The following is a 23,598-nucleotide window of genomic DNA, read 5'->3' on the forward strand; positions in this document are numbered from 1 at the left end:
AAGGACGGGAAAACAGCTTAGCTGTCCCGTGTTAGACAGTGTGTTCCTGAAAGTTGAGTTAGTGTCTAAGAGGAGTTAGGTGTTTATTTTGATTTTGTATTTGTTTGATTTTGTGTTTATTAAAAATTAGCGCAAACGTGCTTTGAAAACGCCATTTCTGTGTGCTGGGTCGTATTCTTAAAGGGGCAACGAACCCGAGTGAGTGCCGCTCGTTTACAATATATATATATATATATATATATAAGCACGGGAGACAGCAATGGTTCATGGAGGGAGTTCTGTAACACTAAGACACAGGTCAAAGTCAAAGGTACTGTTATATTGTGCAAGAGGGATTCTTAAAGAGCTCATCACAACGCTTCTGTCTCCATTTCCAGTGCTGTAAAGAATGATGACAGGTAGCGATAGAGAGCGCCCCCTGTCTGTACAATAGTACATACTGGCTAATACTGACTTACCTTGACCTACCACCAGCGATACATGCGGAACCTATGAAAAATATATACCGATTGTTCAGTTTGTTATAATTGTGTTAAACTTAAATACAAACTTGCAACAGGTTTATTTTAGACATTGTAAATCAGCTGTGCATGTTTAATAAGGAAATAGATATTTTGTTAATGAACTATCCCTGAGACTGGGGTGCATGTTTAAGAAGAAGCCTGAATGTGTGCACTGACTAGGAGTCTCACCTCGGATCCTGCAGTATCGAAGGAGCAGCAGAGTGAACACAGTGAGATGAATCAGAAAGAAGCTCACTCTGTAGCCAACAGCAACAGCACTGTGCCAGGACGCTGGGGAAGGAAGGTACAGTGTGAGTGTGTGCTAGAGACTTCCATACACCTTGACTGAGCTGATAGCTATTCAAGAACACTACCCTGTTCACACTAGCTCAATAGTAGCAGCCTTCATCTCGCCACTCTGTCACTCTAATGTCTGACTGCTGTAACTGTCATTCTATTTAAACCATCATTTTATAAGATACTCAGCCGGGGAAATCAATTCCTTTGAATGCATTTCAAAAAGTGGAAAAGAATGATTTGTTTAAAATGTAATCCCACCCATATATAAAGATAACACATTAGGAAACTAGGATAGTTGTTTAGGATGGGTTTAGATCTTACTTTGCACTTCAATGTGTAGCTCCTGGCTGCTCTTCCTCACTCCCTGTGACTCCACATCACATGTGTAGTTCCCAGTGTGGCTCTTCTCAGTGCTGGCTATGCTGTACAGTGCAGAGTCAGTGCTGTTAGTCACAGGCTCCCCGTCTCTCACAATGGTGTAGTGGAGTTGAGGGCAGGGGCTTTTGTTCACTGCTGCCTCACAGGTCAGGTTAAGAGCCTCTCCCTCCTTCACTGTGACTCCTGGAGAGGCTGACAGAGTCACCCTGGAGAACAGAGCTACGAAAAGATTAAATGAAGACAGGTTAGTGTTTGTGAAGCTGTCTGGCCAAGATATTCAAATCAGTCAGAACCAGCGTCTTCCATAGAGTGGGATTCTCACAGCGCCCCCTACTGCTTAGAGAGATGTAGGCAGTGCTGGAGTATAGAGGCTCCTTAGAGACACAGAGGCAGTGCTGGAGTATAGAGGCTACTTCTTGTTTTATCTGTAAAGGTAACACCAAATATTTCAGTCAAGACAGGAACAAGCTATAAACACACCACTGAAACATCCCACAGCATCCTGCCCCTTCCCATCATCCCCCAGCATCCTGCCCCTTTCCATCATCCCCAAGCATCCTGCCCCTTCCCATCCCTTGGTTCTACAACACTTGGGTATCTCTTCACTGATCATGTGGAAGTCATTCAAACATTGCTATGAGCATAATGAGTTGAGTCCTCACTTACAACAGTGTTAGTCATGAGTTTAAGTCCCACTCTCAAATCATTAAATAAATATTTGTCTTGATATTTTTTTCTTGGTCTTGTATTTTATTTGTATATACAACATACTGTGAATAGTAGATATGCTTTTGTTATGGTGTTCTACAGAACATCAGATATCGTTTTGATTTTAGCTATTGCATGGTAAAGTAGTTGAGAAATACAAATCTTTTAGTAGAGAGTGAGGCAGGTAACCAGGGACTGAGGCAGATAGGTAAGTTCCTGCTTCAAGTAATTTTAAACTAACTACATTCAGTAACATTGTAAGGTGGTGTTTGAATAAGCTGAGTTAGTGTGTGATTAGTACCAGGTGAGTGGCTAAATTGAATAAAAGTTGATTTGCTATTTGATTGGTTTCCACACAGTTTAGTTGGTTCTTTTGCCACGCAGTTGTTATATTAATCAGGCAGCTTATTTCCGCGCCAGCAAGAAGCGCCAGCAAAAGAGCCTCAACAAAAGAGCCGGGAGTCTAGCTGTGGGAGTCTAGCTGTGGGAGGCCTGCGCCGAGACCCTGTTCGAATAGATCCAAACCTAACAGCGCTCTGGAAGAAGCCATCTACTAGTCAGGTCTGTACCCTCCACCCCACCGCTCCCACTGTACCTATTTGTCTCGCCTGTCCTGCTATGACTGTCTCTCACATCCCTGTTCTGTCCTCTCGCCCTCGTCCTCTGCCCTCTCACCGCTGCTCCTCCAACCCCTCTAACCTCATCCCTCTGCCTCTCCCCCCTCCCGCACACTCTCTGGTGCACTCTGGAACTGTCACTCTTCTGCTAACAAAGCTGATTTCATCTCTGCCTTTGCCTCCCACCTCTCTCTCGATTTCCTTGCTTGCACTGAAACCTGGCTGTCCCCTGATAACACTGTAACTCCTGCTGCCCTGTCCTCTCTCTACGTCCTGTCCCATACCCCTCGTCTCACTGGACGGGGAGGTGGGACTGGTCTTCTCCTCTCTCCCTCCTTACTCTTTTCTGTCCCCTCCGACCTCTCCTCACTCTCTGTTAATACCTTTGAATTTCATGCAGTATAAATTAACCTCTCCCTGTCAACTCCTGCTAATTGTACTGTACCATCCCCCTGGGCCTCTCGCTCACTTTCTCGATGAACTCGACTATCTACTCTCCTCCCTCCCCTCTCTGGCTACCCCAACTGTATGTTAGGTGACTTCAATATCCATCTCTCCAACCCCAGCCACTCTGCTGGATTCCTCCCTCTCCTTCACTCCTTCGACTCTTGTCTCTCTCCATCCCCTCCTACCCACAAAGCTGGCCCTCAACTGGACCTCACCTTCTCCAGGGCCTGCTAACCCTCCACCCTCTCTGTCACCCCCCTGGACCTCTCTGATCACCATTTCATCTCTTTTTCTCTGTCTCTCCCCTCTCTCCCTGCTCCTCCTGCCACCACTGTCACCTCTCGCCGTAACCTCCGCTCTCTCTCCCCCTCTGTCCTTGCCTCCACTGCTCTCTCTCACCCCTTATCGACTCCTTCTCACAACTCTCCGTAGACTCTGCTACCTCCACCCTCTTCTCCTCCCTCACCTCCTCCCTCGACTCCCTCTGTCCCCTCACCTCCCGACCTGCTCGCCCCTCTCCAACCCTGGCTCTCCTCTGCACTCCGCTCAGCAAGAATCACACTGCGATCTGCTGAAAAGAAATGGAAGAGAACCAAACTCCCTGCTGCCCTAGACCTTTACCGCACTCTCCTCTCCTCCTTCTCCTCTACTCTCTCTTCTGCTAAATGTACTTATTTCCAATCTATAATCCAAGCCTCCACTAACAACCCACGTAAACTATTGTCTACCTTCTCCTCCCTCCTAAACCCTCCCCCTCCTCCTCCCTCCTCTATCTCCTCTGATGACTTTGTCTTCTTCTTCTCTTCTAAAATCTCAGATATCCGCAAACTCTTTAACACCTCTCCCTCCTCCGCACTCCCTCCTGCTCCAACCCCTACACCCACTGCATCCCCTACTAACTCACCCTCCTTCTCCACTTTCTCGCCCCTCTTAGACTGACCTCTCCTCCCTGCTCCAGGGTCATAAACCCACCACGTCTGCCCTGACCAGCTTTTCTTTCCCTCCTCCTCCTCCCCCTCCTCTGACCTCTCTATCTCTGTTCCTCTGGAATCTACCACACTCTCTCCCTCCTCCTCCGCTAAGAACGTCGGAGTCACCCTGGACCCCTGCCTCTCTTATTCCCAGCACATCTCCACTCTGGCACGCACTTGCCGATTCTTCCTGAGCAACAGCCGAAGAATCCGACCCTTCCTCACCAACTACGCCACCCAGCTCCTGGTCCAGGCCTTGGTACTCTCATGCCTAGACTACTGCAACTCCCTCCTGGCTGGCCTCCCTGCGTTCGCAACCCATCCGCTCCAGCTCATCCAGAACTCTGCTGCTCGCCTGGTGTTCTCTCTGCCTCGCTTCTCCCACGCAACTCCACTACTCCGCCCACTCCACTGGCTCCCGATCACCGCTCGCATCCAGTTCAAGACTCTTGTACTAGCCTACAGATGCCTTGACCAGACTGCACCCAGCTACCTCCAGACCATCATCTCTCCCTACACCCCCACTCGACCTCTCCGCTCCGCCTGCACTAGAAGACTGGCTCTACCTCCTCTATGCTCCCCTGCCTCCAGAGCCCGCTCCTTCTCCACCCTCGCCCCGCAGTGGTGGAATGACCTTCCTACAGATGTCAGGACTGTCCAGTCCCTGACCACATTCCGTCGCCTCCTCAAGACTCACCTCTGTTTTTCCCCTGGGACACTTATCACTCTTCCTTAAATGCGCTTTACTTGCTCTTATCTGCCCCCTATTTTACTGTATTTAATCCTGTACTTCAGAGTACTGTAATCTGTCACAAGTGTTATTTAATCTGTAGTATTTTGTATTTAATTATATCCTGATGTAACTATCACTGACACTGTTATCTGCTCCATTATTGAATCGTATTTACTTGTACTTGCTTGAACCAAAGTCATTGTATTTATCTTGCTCTTAATTGTATTATTACTTGTACTGTGATTCTTGAAATGTATTTGTTTACGACTGTAAGTTGCCCTGGATAAGGGCATCTGCTAAGAAATAAATAATAATAATAATAATAATAATAATAATTTAGAAGAACAGAATTAGAAATTGAGAAACAGAGAGAAAAACAGCACCCCCTGCTGCTGAGGGCAAATCTTTAGTAAAAGAGAAGTTGATTATGTATAGGGCTTCTGATTTTCGGTTATATCTGATAAAACTAGATAAAACACCCCTGATCCAAAAAAAAAAATAAAAATGAAATAAATCCTGGAAAACATGTGGAAATGGTTTAATCAATTTACATTGACTTTACCCTTTTCCCATTAAAAAAATAAAACCTACTACAAAAATAATAATAAATACATTTCCCAGTGCTGCTGGGCAATGTCCCGCCTTCTTGACTTGTATCTGTCATTGATTCGTTCTCAATACTTTAAACCCGCCCCAACTACTGAGTGACAGCCCATTCCTGCATTTCTATTGGAGACTCTGCTTGTGAGATTTAAAACGAGATTACAATCAGGATGGAGGCTTGTTAGCGGGATTTCAAGCAGTATTACAGTTAAGAGACGGAGGATTTAAAACAGAATTGTGGCGAAATGTACAAAAATGCCTCCACACAAAACCCCCAGAAGAATGTGCTTGTGACCAGAGGGATTTCACTGTGGAAGACAGCAAAGTGTACTGTTGAGTTACTACTATACATATTTTGACAGAAAAAAAAAAATCGCTCAAGCATTTGGAAAGTAACCGAAAACACTAATTTCATACAATATATCAAAAACGAAAGCCCCCCAAAAAACCCGATTTACATGAAACTCGAAAATAGCTAAAAATAAACACTGAATAATACAATTAATAAAACCCGAAAAACAGAAGCCCTAATTACGTATTCCTCACCAGTTACATTTACCCAGATGGGATGGCTGTATTGTGAGTTCAATGATGTCCTGTTTCTTTCAGCTCCACACCAGTACTCTCCACTGTGGGACAGAGCAGCAGCACTGATTGTGTATCCGGCTCCAGTTCCACTGCTGCTGTCAGTCTGGTACATTGGAGGACTGGACTCACTGTCTTTGTACCAGAGATATTTCCAGCCACCAGAGCCCCCCTCAACCCCACAGCTCAGGGTGACTGCGTCTCCTTCAAATATCTCTCCTGAAGGCTCCCGGGTCAGGGCAGGCTGTGGCAGCTCTGTAGAGACAGAGAAGAGGAGAGAGTGAGAGTGAGAGTGAGAGAGAGGAGGACAGAGTGAGAGACAGTGAGAGAGAGAGCACAACTCCTGTCCTTCAGGGCACCTTCCAGGATAGCTATGTTTATGATGTTCAATGGCAACACATTAAAAATACTTACTTGTATTAAATAAAATAGTTGCTTTAAAAAGGTATATAAGGACCTTTTTATTTGATTGTGTTGCATGTTCCCATGTGTTGCTACAACTGTTTACGTAAGGTGTGTGTTGTTTTTTTTTTTTTTTTTTACATTTTGACCACTTTTTTAAACTTTTAAATTGCATTCCCTGCCTCAAGATGGCTTCACATGTACCTGCATGGACCTCTCAGAACTACATTTCCTATCATCCTCCTGCTCACTGGTAAATCCAACTCAGTTACAAATGTGAGCAGGAGGATGATGGGAAATGTAGTTCTGAGAGGTCCAAAATGTAAAAAAAATATTAAGACAATACACACACCTTACTTAAACAGTTGTAGCAACACATGGGAACATGTAACAATAAAATAAAAAAGGTCCTTATATACCCTTTAACAATATCAATAATTACAACAACTTACATGACATATGGGGAATCACTTTATTTGAGAGATAATGTTGCTAATATAAGTAATTAATTAAACATTGGTAAGAATTAATACATTTTATACAAATTGCTTAAGTGTCCTGAATTAATAAGTAAATACGAAAACGAAGTAATTAGAGAACATACTTTAATCTGCAAAGCAGTCCATTCTGCAAGTAGATCTATTACTATTTTAAAGTATTTATAGTAACTCTTTTAAGTAGCTTTAAGATTTATTTTTTTGTATATTGAGTTCAGACTCCAATCAGTAATAGTTTTGTTAGACACATTGGCCCTGAATATCAAAGTTTTACTGACCGTCCGGGAGGGCTTTTGTGGCGGGGTTTTAACTTTGACTGTTTTTCATGTTCCAAGCAAAAAATTTTAAAAAATGGCCAGGAAGAACAGAACAGTCGCAAAACCCCAATTCCGAAGTATGAGGAATGCTATGCAAATGAAGTGGATACCTAATTAACATACCCCCCCATACCCCCCTCCCCCACCCCCCCGTGCAAAACCCAAAAGGGTTGATGTGGTCGGGATGAGTATTTTACGTCTAAAATTGTTCCGCCTGCTTCAAAGAATGGAGATGGGGACCAATTTCAAACAGGCTCTGTCTAAAATAAACCTTCTGTTTGGACCTAACAGAAGAGCAAGTACTATGAAGATATTGAATGCAGAAGCTACAACGTTGTATTTATGTGATGAAGTTAAAGAGGATTGAGAGTCAAGTACCCTGAGGGGTCATGCATTAAGTCTAGATTACTCTTCAGGTGATCATCTGTTTGCCCTTTCACCATAACAGCGGCAACCTTCTGCTCGTCAGACTCCGGCTTCTCCTCAGACTTTGCACCATGCAACTACTAACAGAAACCAGAATCCTGGCTCTGCACAAATCCATTCTTCAGCCCAGCCGTCTACTCTAGTTCGCAGCAGCTCTTGTCTCCCCCTTCACAAAACAGCTGTTCCTGACATTAAGAAATGGACTATTTCAAAACTAAAAAACTGCCTCAATGAAAGAACATTCCATTCTCTTCCACTGCCTGCAAACAAAAGTTATTTTCTCTCTACCTGCTTGAATCAACTCACATGCTGATTCCAGTCGCTCCAGCAATGACGTCATCACAAATCACTGCTCATGTAGCAAAGCAGCATGCTCCATGTCCACAAACTCAAACATGTCCTTCAGAGTGGCCACTGCTGAAGTGATTCAATGTCTTAAATCACCAGTGACTCAATGTCCACTTTTACAGCGTTGCTTGCATATTTCACTGCATTATGCACGATGTGGGCTGGAGAGTTGGCAAATAAAATATTTTCATTCTCCTTTTTCAGGTTCTGGTATACAGATTTCTGCTGTAATTAACATTTGCATTGTCAGTGCAAAAATTCTTTTTTGCACAATTTACAAAATGCCTTTGTCATATGATTGACGAATCCAGTTGTAATTCGGTACTCTGTTTGGTACTTGCACTGTCTTTTTAGTTTTTTAGTGACGGGTTCACCAGCAACACTAGCCATCATGACACTTCGTGATTAAATCTTCGCCAATAAAACCGTGTGGAAGCATACATATACGCACAGACGCACACACCAAAAAACATGACATCACTGTGGTTAACGTGACTGGACAGCTGCATAGATGCATTGCCACGGTATCTCAAACAACATGCCCAAAACTAGTACAGTATTCTTTTGCAACGCAAGACAGTGCAGCAGTACCATATACATAATTTTCCATCTGATGCTTGGGTTTTCAACGTTACCTGTAAAAATGTGCAAATGATGACCCGACAGTACCTCGATCGGGACGCGGGACAAAGCCCCTAATATCGGAACGATCCCGATATTATCGGGACATCTGGTCACCCTATTGGTAAATAACACTGGAGGTTATTATCCAGCACAATCTAATACACAAGTGATATTTAACACACTGGAATAATTATCCAACAATACAATGCAATTTAATAGGGTTTAACACTGAGAGGTAAATACCCAGTATAGCCTAATATAACCACTGCTCTCTATACCACAAGCCGTGTTGCCTTAAGTGTTGTGTACGTTCTGTTGAAGTTTGGAAGAAATGAGCAGTGCTCACCCAAGCAGTCATTTTATACTGGTCTCACAGGACAAATCCCCTTTTGATATGCAATGCTATGAAATGTAAAGTGCTGCACATTGGGCATGACCATTTTCGGTAGAAAATGAATGGGAGAAAACAAAAGGGGAAAACATTTTAAAGGGCCTTGGGGTTACAGTTGACCATCTTGCCAATGTGAAAAGGCATTCACAGCAGAAGCGCAGCATAACCAGCAACACGTCATATATTTACAGCTTTGATTTCAGCAGCTGACAAACAGGAACAAAAGGGAATCGCAAAGAAATGAGACTGAAACTGAGATCTCTTCACAAAGAGATGGCTGAACTCACCTCTCACAGTCAGTGACACAGGATCACTAGTTTTCTTCAGCCCCGTCCCTGCTGCCTCCCCCTCACACTGGTATCTCCCTGTGTCTCTCAGCCCTGCCGCTGGGATCCAGTGCTGATCCTGTGATCCAGCTCCTCTCAGATCCGTCCCCTCTTTGCTATAGTGGTACTGCAGCTGTGTGCCCTGTTTATTTATCTGAGCCCCACACTGCAGAGTCACAGCCTCTCCCTCCCACACTGGACTCACAGGGGTGAATGTCAGAGTGGGTTTGCTAAACAGCTCTGTGGAAAATACAACAAGACAAATACATCAGATCGGAGACAACTAAACAAGTTTAACATACAAGTGTGCTTGCCAGTGAAGACACAGTGTGACAGTGACAATGTAACGTTATCAAACTAGTCAGCAAAGAGACTGATATAGGCACAGCGATTGAGCTAAAAGAATAATGACATCAGTCTCACCTGTTTTATTTGTTATTCAGGTCTCACATGTGCAGTGTTGAAAGGATCACAAGTTACAGTAAACATGGTTTGTATGTTAAAGCATTACATGGAGTACAAAAAGTGTTAGAATTTAAACAATATAACACACAGTATGTAATGTTCTAACAGCAAACAAGGTCATGTATATATAATGATAAAAAGGCATTAGCCGCCTCCTGGAAAGGTGTGCAGTTCAGCTGATAGAGAGTCTCTACTGAGACCATTCCAGCCAACACTGCTGTAACAAAGAGAGAGACAATGGATGCAAATTGCTATTAATAAATGACTGGTGTGCAACCATTAGCTCTGTTTAAAACAAGCAATGAACTAATTTTGATTTCACCCAGTTACATGCTATACAATCTTACTGAATCATTCTTCTGCTTCTGATATCTTTATAATGTAAATTTAAAAAAGATATCAGTGCAGTAGCACAATGCGTTTATGAAAACAAGGCAATACAACTAAACAATCCTTAGTTGCAAAGTGTGTGTAACAAGTAACAGAATGCTCCTGTGCAGTTTTGACAGCAGCACATGTTCTAGTACAGCTCAGTACTGTACACTTGCTCTATCTTCAGTACATATTTGTGTCTTAAACCAGACCCAAAAATCATTTTACTTTTATTTTTAACAAAACCTCTAGTCACTAGTTGCAATATTATAACTAACAACAACAAACACAAATGACACTTCAGACTTATTTATTTATAACCTACAATCGTACAGACTAAAATACACAAAAGTAGACGTCAACATAAGAAAACGAATTCCAAACAAGCCTACATAGATGGCTTACAGTATTTTTTTTCTTTTAAACCAAACAAAAGATTGCAAAATACACATTTTATATGTGAAGTGTTCTAAATAAATGTACATTCTGGATGACAGAGTGCACCATTTTTAATAAAGTTTACAAATTAGACACAAAACAGATATTCCCATTGTTTATTTCCATTTGGCTGCTGCTCGCTGGTGGGAGAGCCGTCTCCCTGTATGCTAGTAATTTCCATAACAATGAATTATGCTTCCATTCATTTCTTGATATTGTTAATATGCATTTTGATTAACAAGTTCTAGTTGTTGAGACAGGATGTGATGTACTTGACCTGCGACAATTTTAAACAAGAAATAACCTCATTAACTCAATTTCAAAGCATTAAGATTGATTTTATTAACAAATGTCATTTGAAAATCACTTACTACGAACGCTCGTTACTACCTTATCCAAGAGGCTAATGGGCACTTTCGCCTTTCTTGCACTAACATGCATTAAACAGTACCGTTTGTGCTATTGAGTATTTACATGCTGATGGAATTTAAAACAGACTTGAAAATTGTGGTGAAATGTAAAAAAATGCCTAAACACATAGAAACACCAGAAGAATATGCCTGTGACCATAAGGATTTTGTTGTGGAAGACAGCAAAGGGAAGAAGGTACAATTAGCTGTGCAAGTACTGTTGAGTTAATACATGACAGAAAAAACAAGAAAAAAATGAACAAGAATTTTAGAAAGTAACTGAAAACTATAATTTCATAAGTATATAAAAAAAGAAAGCCCCCTCCCCCCAAAAAAATTACATAAAACTCAAAAATAGCTAAAAAATAAGCACCGAAAGATTAAATTAATAAAAAACGAAAAACAGAAGCCCTATTTATATGGAAGACATTATAAACAGAGGGAGTGTCGACTCGATGTGTAAAACAGTGTTTGTGTGGTGTATGTAGTCGACTGCATGAACAGAACATGGTAATACTATTGCAAGGAAAGATGGAGGAAGAGGTTTATATACACATCTATAAATGCAAAGACAGTCAGTTTCCCTGCTGATACTAGCAAGCAGACCCCCAGAAAGGATTGTGAGTTATATGGCAAGGGTGAAAATACAACTTGTTTCCTTTTCTTGAGTGATGCTTCTTTACAGAAAGTGAACTGATTGAGCTGTAAATAAAAAATCACCCTGATCTGTTAGAATGAACCTACCTGTCACTGACACCCGCACCTCTGCAGAGTCACTGGAGGAGCTGTTAGAATGAACCTACCTGTCACTGACACCCGCACCTCTGCAGAGCCACTGGAGGAGCTGTTAGAATGAACCTACCTCTCACTGACACCCGCACCTCTGCAGAGTCACTGGAGGAGCTGTTAGAATGAACCTACCTGTCACTGACACCCGCACCTCTGCAGAGCCACTGGAGGAGCTGTTAGAATGAACCTACCTGTCACTGACACCCGCACCTCTGCAGAGCCACTGGAGGAGCTGTTAGAATGAACCTACCTCTCACTGACACCCGCACCTCTGCAGAGTCACTGGAGGAGCTGTTAGAATGAACCTACCTGTCACTGACACCCGCACCTCTGCAGAGTCATTGGAGGAGCTGTTAGAATGAACATACCTCTCACTGACACCCGCACCTCTGCAGAGTCACTGGAGGAGCTGTTAGAATGAACCTACCTGTCACTGACACCCGCACCTCTGCAGAGTCATTGGAGGAGCTGTTAGAATGAACATACCTCTCACTGACACCCGCACCTCTGCAGAGTCACTGGAGGAGCTGTTAGAATGAACCTACCTGTCACTGACACCCGCACCTCTGCAGAGTCACTGGAGGAGCTGTTAGAATGAACCTACCTCTCACTGACACCCGCACCTCTGCAGAGTCACCAGAGAAAAGGGAGTGCCTCCACCACCCTCTACACTTGTAGAACCCCTCATCCCTGTTTGAAACACAATCCACATTCAGCGCTGTGCTGGACCCGGACTGTAACTTGTTATTATCTTTGTAAAAGTGAGCCCAGTTTGCTGTATAACCACTGCGGATGAGACACCTCAGAGTCAGAGTGTCTCCCTCAAACAGAGGCTGGGGTTCAGTCTGCAGGGTCACCCATTCATCTAAAAAGACAGAAAGAGTTCAGATCAGCAGGGCTGTGTGTGAATCAGTTTTGAGGAGTCTGCTTCTAGTGACACACACACACACACACACACACACACAAGCAGGTAAGTTATGAAGTGTTTCATGTTCCACTGCAGACTGCACTACATGTACAAAATGAATCTCCGGTCCTCACTCGGGTCATGAAAGCTGACCAGCTGCTCATTGTTCCTTCATCTGCTGCATTTGTTTCTCCTGTTTCATTATCTCTTTTAGTTAGGAACAGATTACTGAAACCCAGGGACATCAATAACATGAAGGATCATTGAATAATATTGCAGTTTGTAATTACAGAAGGTACATCATATTATAATATAATATGACGGGATCAATAATGAAACACACAGAAGCCAGCTTTCAAAGATTTGTGCAAATATGCTTCTCACTTGATCTTGTGCAAAAATATATTATTTTAATTGATCCCTGCCTGGTTTTACTGCAGAGCACATTCCTATGATAATAATATTATATATTATTTTAGAAAGTACCAGTATAAATTAAAAGTGTAAGCTACGTAGATCAGGCTGAATACAAAACCATCGTTGACAGTTCAAACTCATTTACATTGATAACACTCTGTTTTATTGCCTGCTCCTCATTTTACACCACTCTGAACTGGGTGTAAAATAACAGAGCTGAATGCCCTTCATTCTGTGGATTAGAAACAAGCTTTTGATGTAGTATTTTAGAGCAAAGCTAGCTCACAAGCAAAACGATCGGGTGAAATGTTCACTCCGTAGTGTAAAGTGATCTCTTACCCTGTGACTGTCCAGAGCCCGTCAGTGTGGTCAGCCCTGAAAGACACAAACAGAGGCAGTCAGAGACATTCCTTGAAATAATTACACCTTAGTTCACAGGACAGGAGAAAGGGCTGCATGGAGTAAGCCCTAGGATTTGAAATAGGAATTCTGGCTTGTGACTAGGAAGATGACATGCTTTCCCCTTGGCTCATGGAGAGATGCTGTCACAGAGGTGAGACCGAACCGATCTGCCTCCAAGGCTGGAAAGAAAGTGTTACTTCCAAGGGGAAAATAAAGGGAAGGACAGCGGATACATTTAAGAAGACTAGAAGTCACTCCAACTAAGAAGGAACACCTACACTTGGGGAGAACGGCATTTCCAGACCTCCGAGACAGAGGAATTCTGAAAGAGAGAAGGAAATGAACATGCAAAGAGGCCAGAGAGGAACACTGGCATCAATGAAAGCAAGGTGTTAGTAAAGAATACAGGGTTTCTCCTGGCACAGGGAGAGCAGCCTGTCAGAGATTACAAGATATATATATATATATATATATGTTTGTTATTATGTATGGCAGCAATAGGCTTCCATAAAAAACAATGTAGGTGATGCAAAATTTCATAGCTGTACCTGCGGGGCTTCACCATGTTTCACCAGGCATGACGAACGACAGTAATACAACTAAATACAAATCATCTCTCTCAGCGAAAAACATATATATATGTAAAACGTAATAGTTGATTTCAAGTGAGGACATTTAATTTTACTATAACCATTAAAATATTTAATATATAAAAATATAATACACTGTTAGCATTTTGGATGTTCACACTCATGAACAAAAACTCATAAATTATGTTAGTATAAAAGTATAATTAATATATATATATATATATATATATATATATATAATAAAAAATGAAAAAAAGTTTACCAGTTTTCGATCCAGTGATCTTTGGCGTGCTAATCAAACCTCAAACATGCCAACCACTAGGCTCCTGTTTCATCCCTCGGTAAATAAGCCTGCAGCTCTCTGTACTCGGGGTGGGGGTGGGTGTGGGTGGGACCCCGAGCCCCCCCATATCGCCAAACAAATCGCGTGAAAGCACAAAGTGTGGGGGGGGGCTCATTTGCATACAAACTCCAGATTTAGCTAAATTATCATTTACGTCTCACCCAAAAGACGGAGCACGAGGAGGTTAAGTGACTTGCTCAGGGTCACACAATGAGTCAGTGAGATGGGATTTGAACCGGAGACTTCCTGGTTACAAGCCCTTTTCTTTAACCACTGGACCACACAGCCACCTAGTTAAGAAATTTAAGATTTTATTTGTGAACAGTTAAATCTTGATTCTTAAAATAAATATTTAATAATATATATATATTTTTAAAATAAAGGTTTAGCATTTAAATGTTGAAAAGTTGCTAAATATTGTAAGATTTATAAATTATATCTGAATGTACACATTAAAAAAATTATTTATTTTCACAACATTTGTAAATCTGGAAAAAAAATACAAGATTTAAGTTAAATATTAACACTTTTTTATATCTGTTAAAACGGCAGAAGACTGATACAACGACCATGGATAGACAAACAGTATCTATGGAAGAACAAAACAAGGTAAGATTGTTATTTATTGATTGTTTTTACAAAAGGATTTCATAGTTTAGTCGCAAGTTCAAAGCTAAGCGTTGTTCTGTTACTCCTATGTGAAAGGTCAGATTAAAACAATTAGGACCTTGCTTGTTATTATTATTTATTTCTTAGCAGACGCCCTTATCCAGGGCGACTTACAATTGTTACAAGATATCACATTATTTTTACATACAACTACCCATTTATACAGTTGGGTTTTTTACTGGAGCAATCTAGGTAAAGTACCTTGCTCAAGGGTACAGCAGCAGTGTCCCCCACCTGGGATTGAACCCATGACCCTCCAGTTAAGAGTATAGAGCCCTAACCACTACTCCACACTGCTAGTAATGTGATTTAATTAAAAAAATGAATGTAACTAACTGTGTGTGGCAGAGCAGGGCTCTGCTCTTGGAAATACTGGCAGGGATGGAGTTAAATTATCCTCCCTGCCCAGGTTGATTGCGTCAGGTGGGAGCAATCAGTCAATTAATTATTCAATGATCACCCAGCCACCTGGTATAAAAGAAGGCCTCAGCCTCCCAGCAGGGGGAGAGTTCTAGAAGGAGAGGAAGCAAGTGTGTTTTTCTGTGTGTGCTGGTTGTTGGTTTTTGAATCCAGTGAAGGCAACGCCCAGCCTGGAAGCCTTATTTTGTTGTAAGTTTCGTTTTGTGTTTATTTTGTGTCTTAGAAACCTTTTTGTTTGGCCCCCGTGCTGGTTTATTTTGTATTTTTGGTGAATTAAAATATTTATTTTGAACTTTTCACACTGTCTCTGAGTCTCAACCTCTGTCATCCTGTCACATTGTGACTTCCATTTTTTTGTTCTGCCCCCCCTCGCCCCCTTGTTGTATGATCTACCACACTTCCCAGTCCTTTACTGTGTTTGAGCTCACTTTTACCATGTTGTGCCCTGCACATACCATACTTCCATTTGCTTTACCATACAGTGACTAGCTTTGTTACACTTCACTTCGATTTTACCATGAAACCACCATGAAAACACTGTGTTCCACGCATCCCTGTCCTTTACCATGTGCTTCCCTGTTTCACCATGCATATAGCATGTTTTACAATACTCTCATTTACCTGGCTTTCAAACTCTGCTTTAACCATGAAATTACCACAAGACACCACCTCAAACTTATATTCTGAATTATGATCGAGTCTTCAAACGTGGAAACTTTCACTCTAACTGTCCTCAAAGCAACTGGCTAATCAGCAGCATGTTTAATAAAGCTCCAGCAATAATACTTACACATCAGTAAGGCGAGTTCACAAGCCTGCATTCTGTCTGAAGACACTCTCACAATGCTGAGCTCAATGTAGAAACTTTACCCTATTAAATGACCACAGTGTTATAGACATATAGCTTCCTGTGACACAACATAGCCATGTGATGTCATTTCGGAAAATATATATTTTTGGCCTCCTCTAATTTCTTAGAAACGTTTTAAATACATATAAAAAGTCCTGTTCTCGTAAATAGAACACAGACAGACACACACATTTTCCAGTTCCTACAGAGTACAGAACTATAGGAATGCCACTATAATTCTGTATAAATCTATACAATTTGTATATTGTCCAGTAGAAGTCTATAGGAATATGACTGTGTATAATACACTTATATTGATTCATCTTGTCAATAGTACCTACACCTTCAAGCACAAACTAGCTACTAAGCTTTATATATGAATTATGTAAAGATGTCTTCTGTACTGTAGTCTAGTCACATGAAGAGAGCTACAATATATCAGCATATAATTATCAATAGAATTATTTAGTTGCAATATGAAACATATATAGTCAAGAGATTTGTTACATATTCTAGTCTGTAGAATTATATAGTGATTGTTGTATATTTCTAAAATTCAGCTATAAATCTGTCTGTGCATTTCTATTTCCTCTCCACACTAAGCAGTTTATTAATAAGGCTGGATCAATTCACACAGGGGACTTATAATGAGATCCTCCTCATTGGTCAATGCAATGCACGTTTAAACAATGAAATCTGTTAATCAATGCTTTTAAAAAGCAGGAGAGAGAGGGCAGGGTTGGATGGAAAGATGTTTCCTAGCAGTTAGGATGCTGTGACTTTAAAATGAGACAATGAGAGCGAGCCTCTTCCTGTCCGCAGAGCAGCAGAGGCCACTGAGCTGCTGCACAGCATTGAGTCCAGTGAAGGGCTTCAGAGGCTGCGGTTGAGTGACAGGAAGTGCTGGAGGATGAACACACAACAGGGTAAGAAATAACAGATACCTTATATTATTATTTAGAGGAGATGTTAATGTTAAGGTCTTGAATCCCTGTGAACGGGGCAGGACATCCCTGGATATGAGATGCTGAAACTTAGAGGAGTCAGAAAGCTTGAACTTGCACAGCTTTAGAGGATGAATGAAATACTGAGGTGGGTTTCTTTAACAGTGCTGTAGAAAAGCTTCTTACATACAGAGCTTCTGAGTTCAAGTTTAGTGAACAGGGCCCTTCAGCTAGACAAACCCTCCCCCTCACCATGACACACTAGAGCAGAAAACAGTGCTGCAGATAAGAGGAGCACCGTCACCAAAAATATTTGGGATTTTTTTTTATAGCCCTGGAAAAACAGACCCTGTCGCGTAAACAGAAAGCGTCCGCAAGAAGCTTACTGGGGCACTCCAGAATGACTGATTCTTGTCCCGTTTGTGTAAACATTCAAAAATTATAACAGTGCAGCATTCTTCCTTACAGTATTACAATTGTAGTGATTCAAAATTGGCTCTTTTTGAGTTCCGATGCCACCTTTAAATGTAAACATGAATTTCTCTTTTCTACTTTCACCTGAGGAAGAGATCTCTGAGTTCTTGAAAGCTTGTAATTCATAATTGTTTAGTTAGTCCAATAAAAGGTATCACCGCTCCTTCTCTTTGTCTGGAAAGACTACAAAAAGTCCTGGTTATCCCAGGTGAAGGAGCATCTACATGAGGGGAGACACACTAAATAATATACTACTAAGAGCAAGACTTCCACAAGATTCTCCTAACATATTACAACACGAAATAGAATAAAATATAGGTTCTTGGGTTATAATAAAATATAGGCTCTTGGGCTATATATTGATTTGAAGCTATTCATACAAATCAAGAGATTGATATTTTAACCTGTTCTTAGGCAGATCAAAGAGAGAACTTAACCTAATAGAGAGATCCTCTCTTTTTATAAAAGAACCCTCATACTGGCTCTCTTCTCTGATCTATATCCCTTATACTGGCTACCTTCTCTGATTGATATGCCTATTTTCTAGAAATTAAAAATGAACTACAATTCCACACGGTGTACTAGAGGGACTAGATTTGAAAGAGCGAAAGTGGGTCAGGCACTGCCCCCAGCTCCAGATTTCCACTTTAAATCAAGGCTTGCTGTAGTTCCAGGAGCGAGGCTCAGCTCGCAATACTAATCAAGAAAATAAAAAGCTAAATTACCGCAAAACGTAATACTTAATAAACAGTGTTTATTTACAATATTTGTCAGCAGACCCGGCGCGATTATTTGAGACCGGCGTTTATATATTAGATCACTAGCTTCAGATGCTTCATGCGGTCATTGCGAAGCCGCTAACACACAACCTTGTAGCAACATCGTAACTCAATTTAAACATTCCAGCAACTATGTTACAAGGTTGTGTGTCAGTGGGAACTAATGCCCCGTTTCCACTTGCCACATTTAGGTGCACCGTCCAGCTGATGTGTACCTAAAAGTGGCTGCCTGCATTTCCACTGCACTTTCTCAGGTACAGCTAACCTAGGAAGTATTTGCTCAACGCCAGAGAAACGGCATTCTGTGACACACACAATGCTGGGATTCTGTGTCTTTTCAGAAACAACAGATCGTTTTTTAAACATTGAGGTTGAAAGGAGTCATGTGGCTGTTTTCATTTTCTTTGTCCACAATATTGACAGCCAACTGGCAGCGAAAACAAAGAAGATGATGACCTGTACTTTCATCGTCGTAAAGCAGAGAGAAAAGGCGGGTCTTGAGAGTTGATTTAAAGCGAGTGACGTGGGAGCATCACACACCAAAGCTGGGAGAGAGTTCCAGAGAGTCAGAGCCATGAAGCTAAACGAGCGTTCTCCAAGTGTGCTGCACTTTTGCTTGGGGATGACAAGCAGACCAGAGTTGGAGGACCTCCGTTTGCAGGCAGGGACATAGCGGGTCAGCAGGTTGAGGAGGTACTCAGGACCTGTGTGATGAAGGGAAGGAGAGTTTTGAAAATAATCCTGAACTTTACATGTAGCCAGTGCAGCTGGGCAAGACGGGGGTGATGTGATCACGTTTTTTACATCTGGTAAGGATCCTGGCTACAGCATTCTGGATTAGCTGCAATCAGTTTATGGTGCGTGCCTGGAGACCACCATAAAGCAGTAGTTGCAGTAGTCGAGTCGAGAGGAGATGAATGCATGACAAAGTATCTCTGCATCCGGGATGGAAAGGTAGGGACGGACTTTGGAGATGTTTTGAAGATGGTAGAAGGAAGATTTGACTACAGAGGAGATGTGGGCATCAAAGAAGAGGTTGCTGTCAAGAAGTACGCCAAGGCTTCACACTGGGCAGCTATATTGAGATTCTTAAGTTGAGTTTTAAATCCTACCAGAAGCAGTTCAGATTTGTTAAGTGTTCATTTGAAGAAAATTGGCAGACATCCAGGCCTCGATGTCTTGATGCTTTTATGTCTTAAATGCAAGCCAAGAGTCAGATCATGGCAGGGGGTCAAGTTTCAAGTAGAGCTGGGTGTCGTCAGCATAGGAGTGAAACATGAGCCTGTGTTGGCGGATGAGGTAACCCAAGGGAAGCATGTAGATATTGAAGAGAAGGGGCCCAAGAACAGATCCTTGGGGGACACCACAGGTGACTGGGTTTGCAACACCACTACATCATAGAAGACAGACTACATGTGTCAGGATAGGTAAGAGGACATCCAGAAGAGACAGATTCCAGAGATCCCAGCACACTTCTGAAGGTGGTTAAGAAGAATGCCATGATCTATGGTGTCAAAAGCAGCTGTTAGGTCAAGGAGGACAAGCACAGAGGGAGCACCAGCATCAGCATTGAGCAGGAGATCATTCAAAATCCGAGCAGAGCAGTTTCAGTACTGTGATGTGGCCGGAAACCAGACTGTTGATAAGTCAGCTGGGTCAAGGGAGGATTTTTTGAGTACCGGCGAAAGCTTGAGGGCAGCAGGAACCGAGCAAGAGTTCAGGTACAGGTTGAGAGTGTGCACAATGGAGGGAGCAAGATCAGAAGCGGACAAGGTTAGACAGCCAGGGGTCCACGGGGCATGTGGCAATAGTTGATTTTAACAGCAAGCCAGAAACATCAGCAATGGAGAGAGAAGAGAAGGAGGAGAGAGCAGGAGGGGCAACCAGAGGAGTGTCAAGGTAGTCAAGTAGTAAACTGGGTTTGTGGTGGGTGAGCGTAGAATAGATGTTGTCAATATTGTTCCGAAAGAAAGAGGAGAAATCATGACAGGTAAGAGAGGAGGATGAGCGGGAGTTGGATCTGTTAGTGGCTGGATGTAGGATTTGATCTCAAATGCAGGGCGAAGATCCTTGTGATTCATTACTGGAATCACTGGTTGGTTGTTCTGAATGGAAATATATTTCACACTTGTTAGAAATACCAACAAACTACATGTAATAATGTACATTTAATACAAGAATAATTGTTCTTTAACTGAAAAAAAGAATACCTCTGTCAGATCCTGAAGATTCTGGGGGAAAAGGTCCTTGTGTTTCACATTCCCCTCTACTGGAGAGGTTTGCAGGTGAATTGCAGATCAGTATTTCTAATAGAATGAAATAATATTTTAGAAATAGATAAAAAATAATCTTTTTCTTATTTTATTTTAACTTTTTTTTCTTTTAAACAATGAACGGGTACACAGTTAAGTTATAAATAATATATATTTTTTTATTTTGTCATGAAACTGGATTGCCATCCTTTCAATTCCCATTGTTTGCAGTGTTTTCGAAATTTTGTCAAAAACTTTAAGATTTCGCACTACACCCAATAACTGCTCCTGAATAGAACTTTCTGACCAAATATTCAAAAGAAATATTTTCTTTTCTCACTGTTCTTGACGCGCTAGTGACAATGTGACAAGCCCACATCACCATGGAACGTGGTTCCGCCCGGGGTATTTACACTGTCTACATCCTGACCATCTTGCTATTAGGGTTTCCAGTTTGCTATTCATTGATGTGGCACCTATAGCGACACTGCAGTGAATAGCTAACCGAATAGCTAACTGGCTGTTTTGACCTATTTCCCGACCAGCTAGAGCCACCAAACTTGGTATGTGAGATGTACTCGATGTCACCTACATTTCAGTGGGGGTGCTGCAGTGACCTTTTTGATTATCTGTTTGCTTCAGCAGACTGAGAGCGAGCACAAGGATGTAAGTGACATGGTCACACAGTTGAGTTGGGATTTGAACCAGGGTCCTGCTGGTTATAAGCCTGTTTCTTTAACCACTGGACCACACAGCCTCCTTTTATATCCTTGTATTTATAACTTGTTACATCTTATCTTGTATTTATTTTATACCTTACCCGTCCCGTAAACTTACTGCATTTAAATATTGTTCTTGTATTGCCCTTTAACACTTGTAAATTGCCTTGGATAGAGGTGTCGGCCAAATGATAATAATAATAATAATAATAATAATAATAATAATAATAATATAAACTTCTAAAATGTTTTAAAAATGAACAATAAAAGCAGTAAGTATCATTATAAAAAAAATGTATTGTTTAATCTGAAACTTGTACATTGTTTATACAACAAAACGCATTGAAATACACCGAGAGGTTTGTATCTGGCCTACTTTCAGCACACTTAATTATCAAAACTTTTAATAACGTAACTGCATTAAACAGATATCCATTACATGTAGGCCTACCTTAAATCACATTTTCTATTATTATTTATTAATCCTGAGAGTCACTTTCATCGCTGTCACTTATTAGCAGTTCATTTCGCTGAAGCTCCTCCTCATCTTCAATGGCAATGACAGAGACCCGGTGTTTATTTACAATATTTGCCAGCAGACCCGGCACGTATTCGAGACAGGCGATTATTTGAGAGCCTGCAATTATATGAAGTTTTACGTTATGACTGTACTTTTTTACCTTTACATTTCTACATGAACCTCTTTATAGAATCAGCTCATCATACCGAACTTATCTAGGATTTTCTTCATTTTACTATTTTGTACTATGATTTTGTTTTCCAGTAAACTTTTCAAAGCAGCAGATCAGACCCTATCATGTAAAGATGATTGACTGGCGTGTTTGGGTTGAAAATGCTCAGCTCAATCTCCCCTTTTCAGAATCTCCTCTTTGCAGTTTGACAGCAGGCGCAGGGCTGCATGTAAACCTGCCTGCCTTCACTTCCTCTCACTAACCACAGACACGTATTTCCTTCTAAGAAATGAAACAGACTGACCGCTTACAAGCAAATTATGAGATGTTTGTTCTGTTTTTGACATCTGCAGTGAACAGCACTGAGAGGTACACTTTCAATCTATAATACTGATATGCTTCTAGATCTATCGATATACAATAAACTCTGTGTTTACAACCATTCTTTACATTTACTTTTGCTGGGAAAAACAAAATAACTGCAGTATCATATTATATTTTAAAACATATATGTTCTGTTATTTTACCCTGTTCATACTAATGTGATGCAGACCACTCGCTTTCTGACAGTGTCTTTACAGTTCGTATACTACTGTATTGTAAGGTTTTATATAAATTGTAATAATTTTATGTGCCCCCTTAAATGGCAAAGAAGTGAGAAATCATTGAAAGTCTGTTTCTAAACATTGTGTGATTTTCCTGTGTTTCATGTAAAGCTTTTCGAACCACTGTTTAACAGCCTTGTAGTCGAGATCCTCAAACCTCGAGGCCGAGTCCATATCCGGGTCCCGAGTGTCGAGCCTGAGTCCGAGTGAGTCATTAGGGTCCGAGTCCATATCGGGGTCCAGAGTGTCGCGCCTGAGTCCGAGTGAGTCATCAGGGTCCGAGTCCATATCCGGGTCCAGAGTGTCGAGCCTGAGTCCGAGTGAGTCATCAGGGTCCGAGTCCATATCCAGGTCCAGAGTGTCGCGCCTGAGTCCGAGTGAGTCATCAGGGTCCAAGTCCATATCCGGGTCCAGAGTGTCGCGCCTGAGTCCGAGTGAGTCATCAGGGTCTGAGTCCATATCCAGGTCCTGAGTGTCGAGCCTGAGTCCATAGAACATGTATATTTTGTTTGAATTGTCACAGCAAACACACGCTATATGTCCAAATAGAGTGTTAGAATATAATATTTACAAATTTATTTAAGTTTTGTATCCATGCAAGCAAAAAGGAAAACATGTATTTAGTGGTTTAGCTTTAATTAAAAAAAAAAAGCATACGTATACGCCTTCACATACGCCTCCTTAAAGCTCGTCTGAGAGATGCTGGACTCCCGACCGACGAGGAATGTCTAAATGTAATCCAATTGTTTTCAGCTTCATTATCTATTAGTATTATATACCTGTCTATGTTTAGAAGCCCCTGTTGCATTCCTTTGTAATCTACTCTCCTGAAATTGTAAAACATTGTCTTTGATTTTTGTACTGCCCTTGATTTATTTGTCACAA

General features: G+C 41.5%; 1 protein-coding gene across 1 annotated transcript; it reads right to left on the bottom strand.

Moving 5' to 3' along the window:
* Positions 1 to 264: 264 nt before the first annotated feature.
* LOC131706933 (Fc receptor-like protein 2) lies at positions 265 to 23,211 on the bottom strand. Its single transcript, XM_059008880.1, has 8 exons — positions 22,871 to 23,211; positions 13,655 to 13,698; positions 13,314 to 13,349; positions 9,138 to 9,416; positions 5,807 to 6,100; positions 1,125 to 1,400; positions 693 to 794; positions 265 to 278 (listed from the first exon to the last, which is right to left on the bottom strand). The coding sequence occupies exons 1-8, from the start codon at positions 23,209 to 23,211 to the stop codon at positions 265 to 267; spliced, it is 1,386 nt and encodes a 461-aa protein (XP_058864863.1).
* Between the last annotated feature and the right edge of the window lie 387 nt (positions 23,212 to 23,598).

This window comes from Acipenser ruthenus, chromosome 38, assembly GCF_902713425.1.
Source record: "Acipenser ruthenus chromosome 38, fAciRut3.2 maternal haplotype, whole genome shotgun sequence".
NCBI classification, from domain to species: domain Eukaryota; kingdom Metazoa; phylum Chordata; class Actinopteri; order Acipenseriformes; family Acipenseridae; genus Acipenser; species Acipenser ruthenus.

Excerpts from the sequence above, each read along its gene's own strand:
- LOC131706933 (XM_059008880.1), bottom strand. The coding sequence starts at position 23,211 with ATGTTCTATGGACTCAGGCTCGACACTCAGGACCTGGATATGGACTCA. Across the intron at positions 6,101-9,137 it reads TGTGTCACTGACTGTGAGAG|AGCTGCCACAGCCTGCCCTG; the intron begins GTGAGTTCAGCC and ends CTGTCTCTACAG. Across the intron at positions 795-1,124 it reads GCTACACATTGAAGTGCAAA|CGTCCTGGCACAGTGCTGTT; the intron begins GTAAGATCTAAA and ends TTCCTTCCCCAG.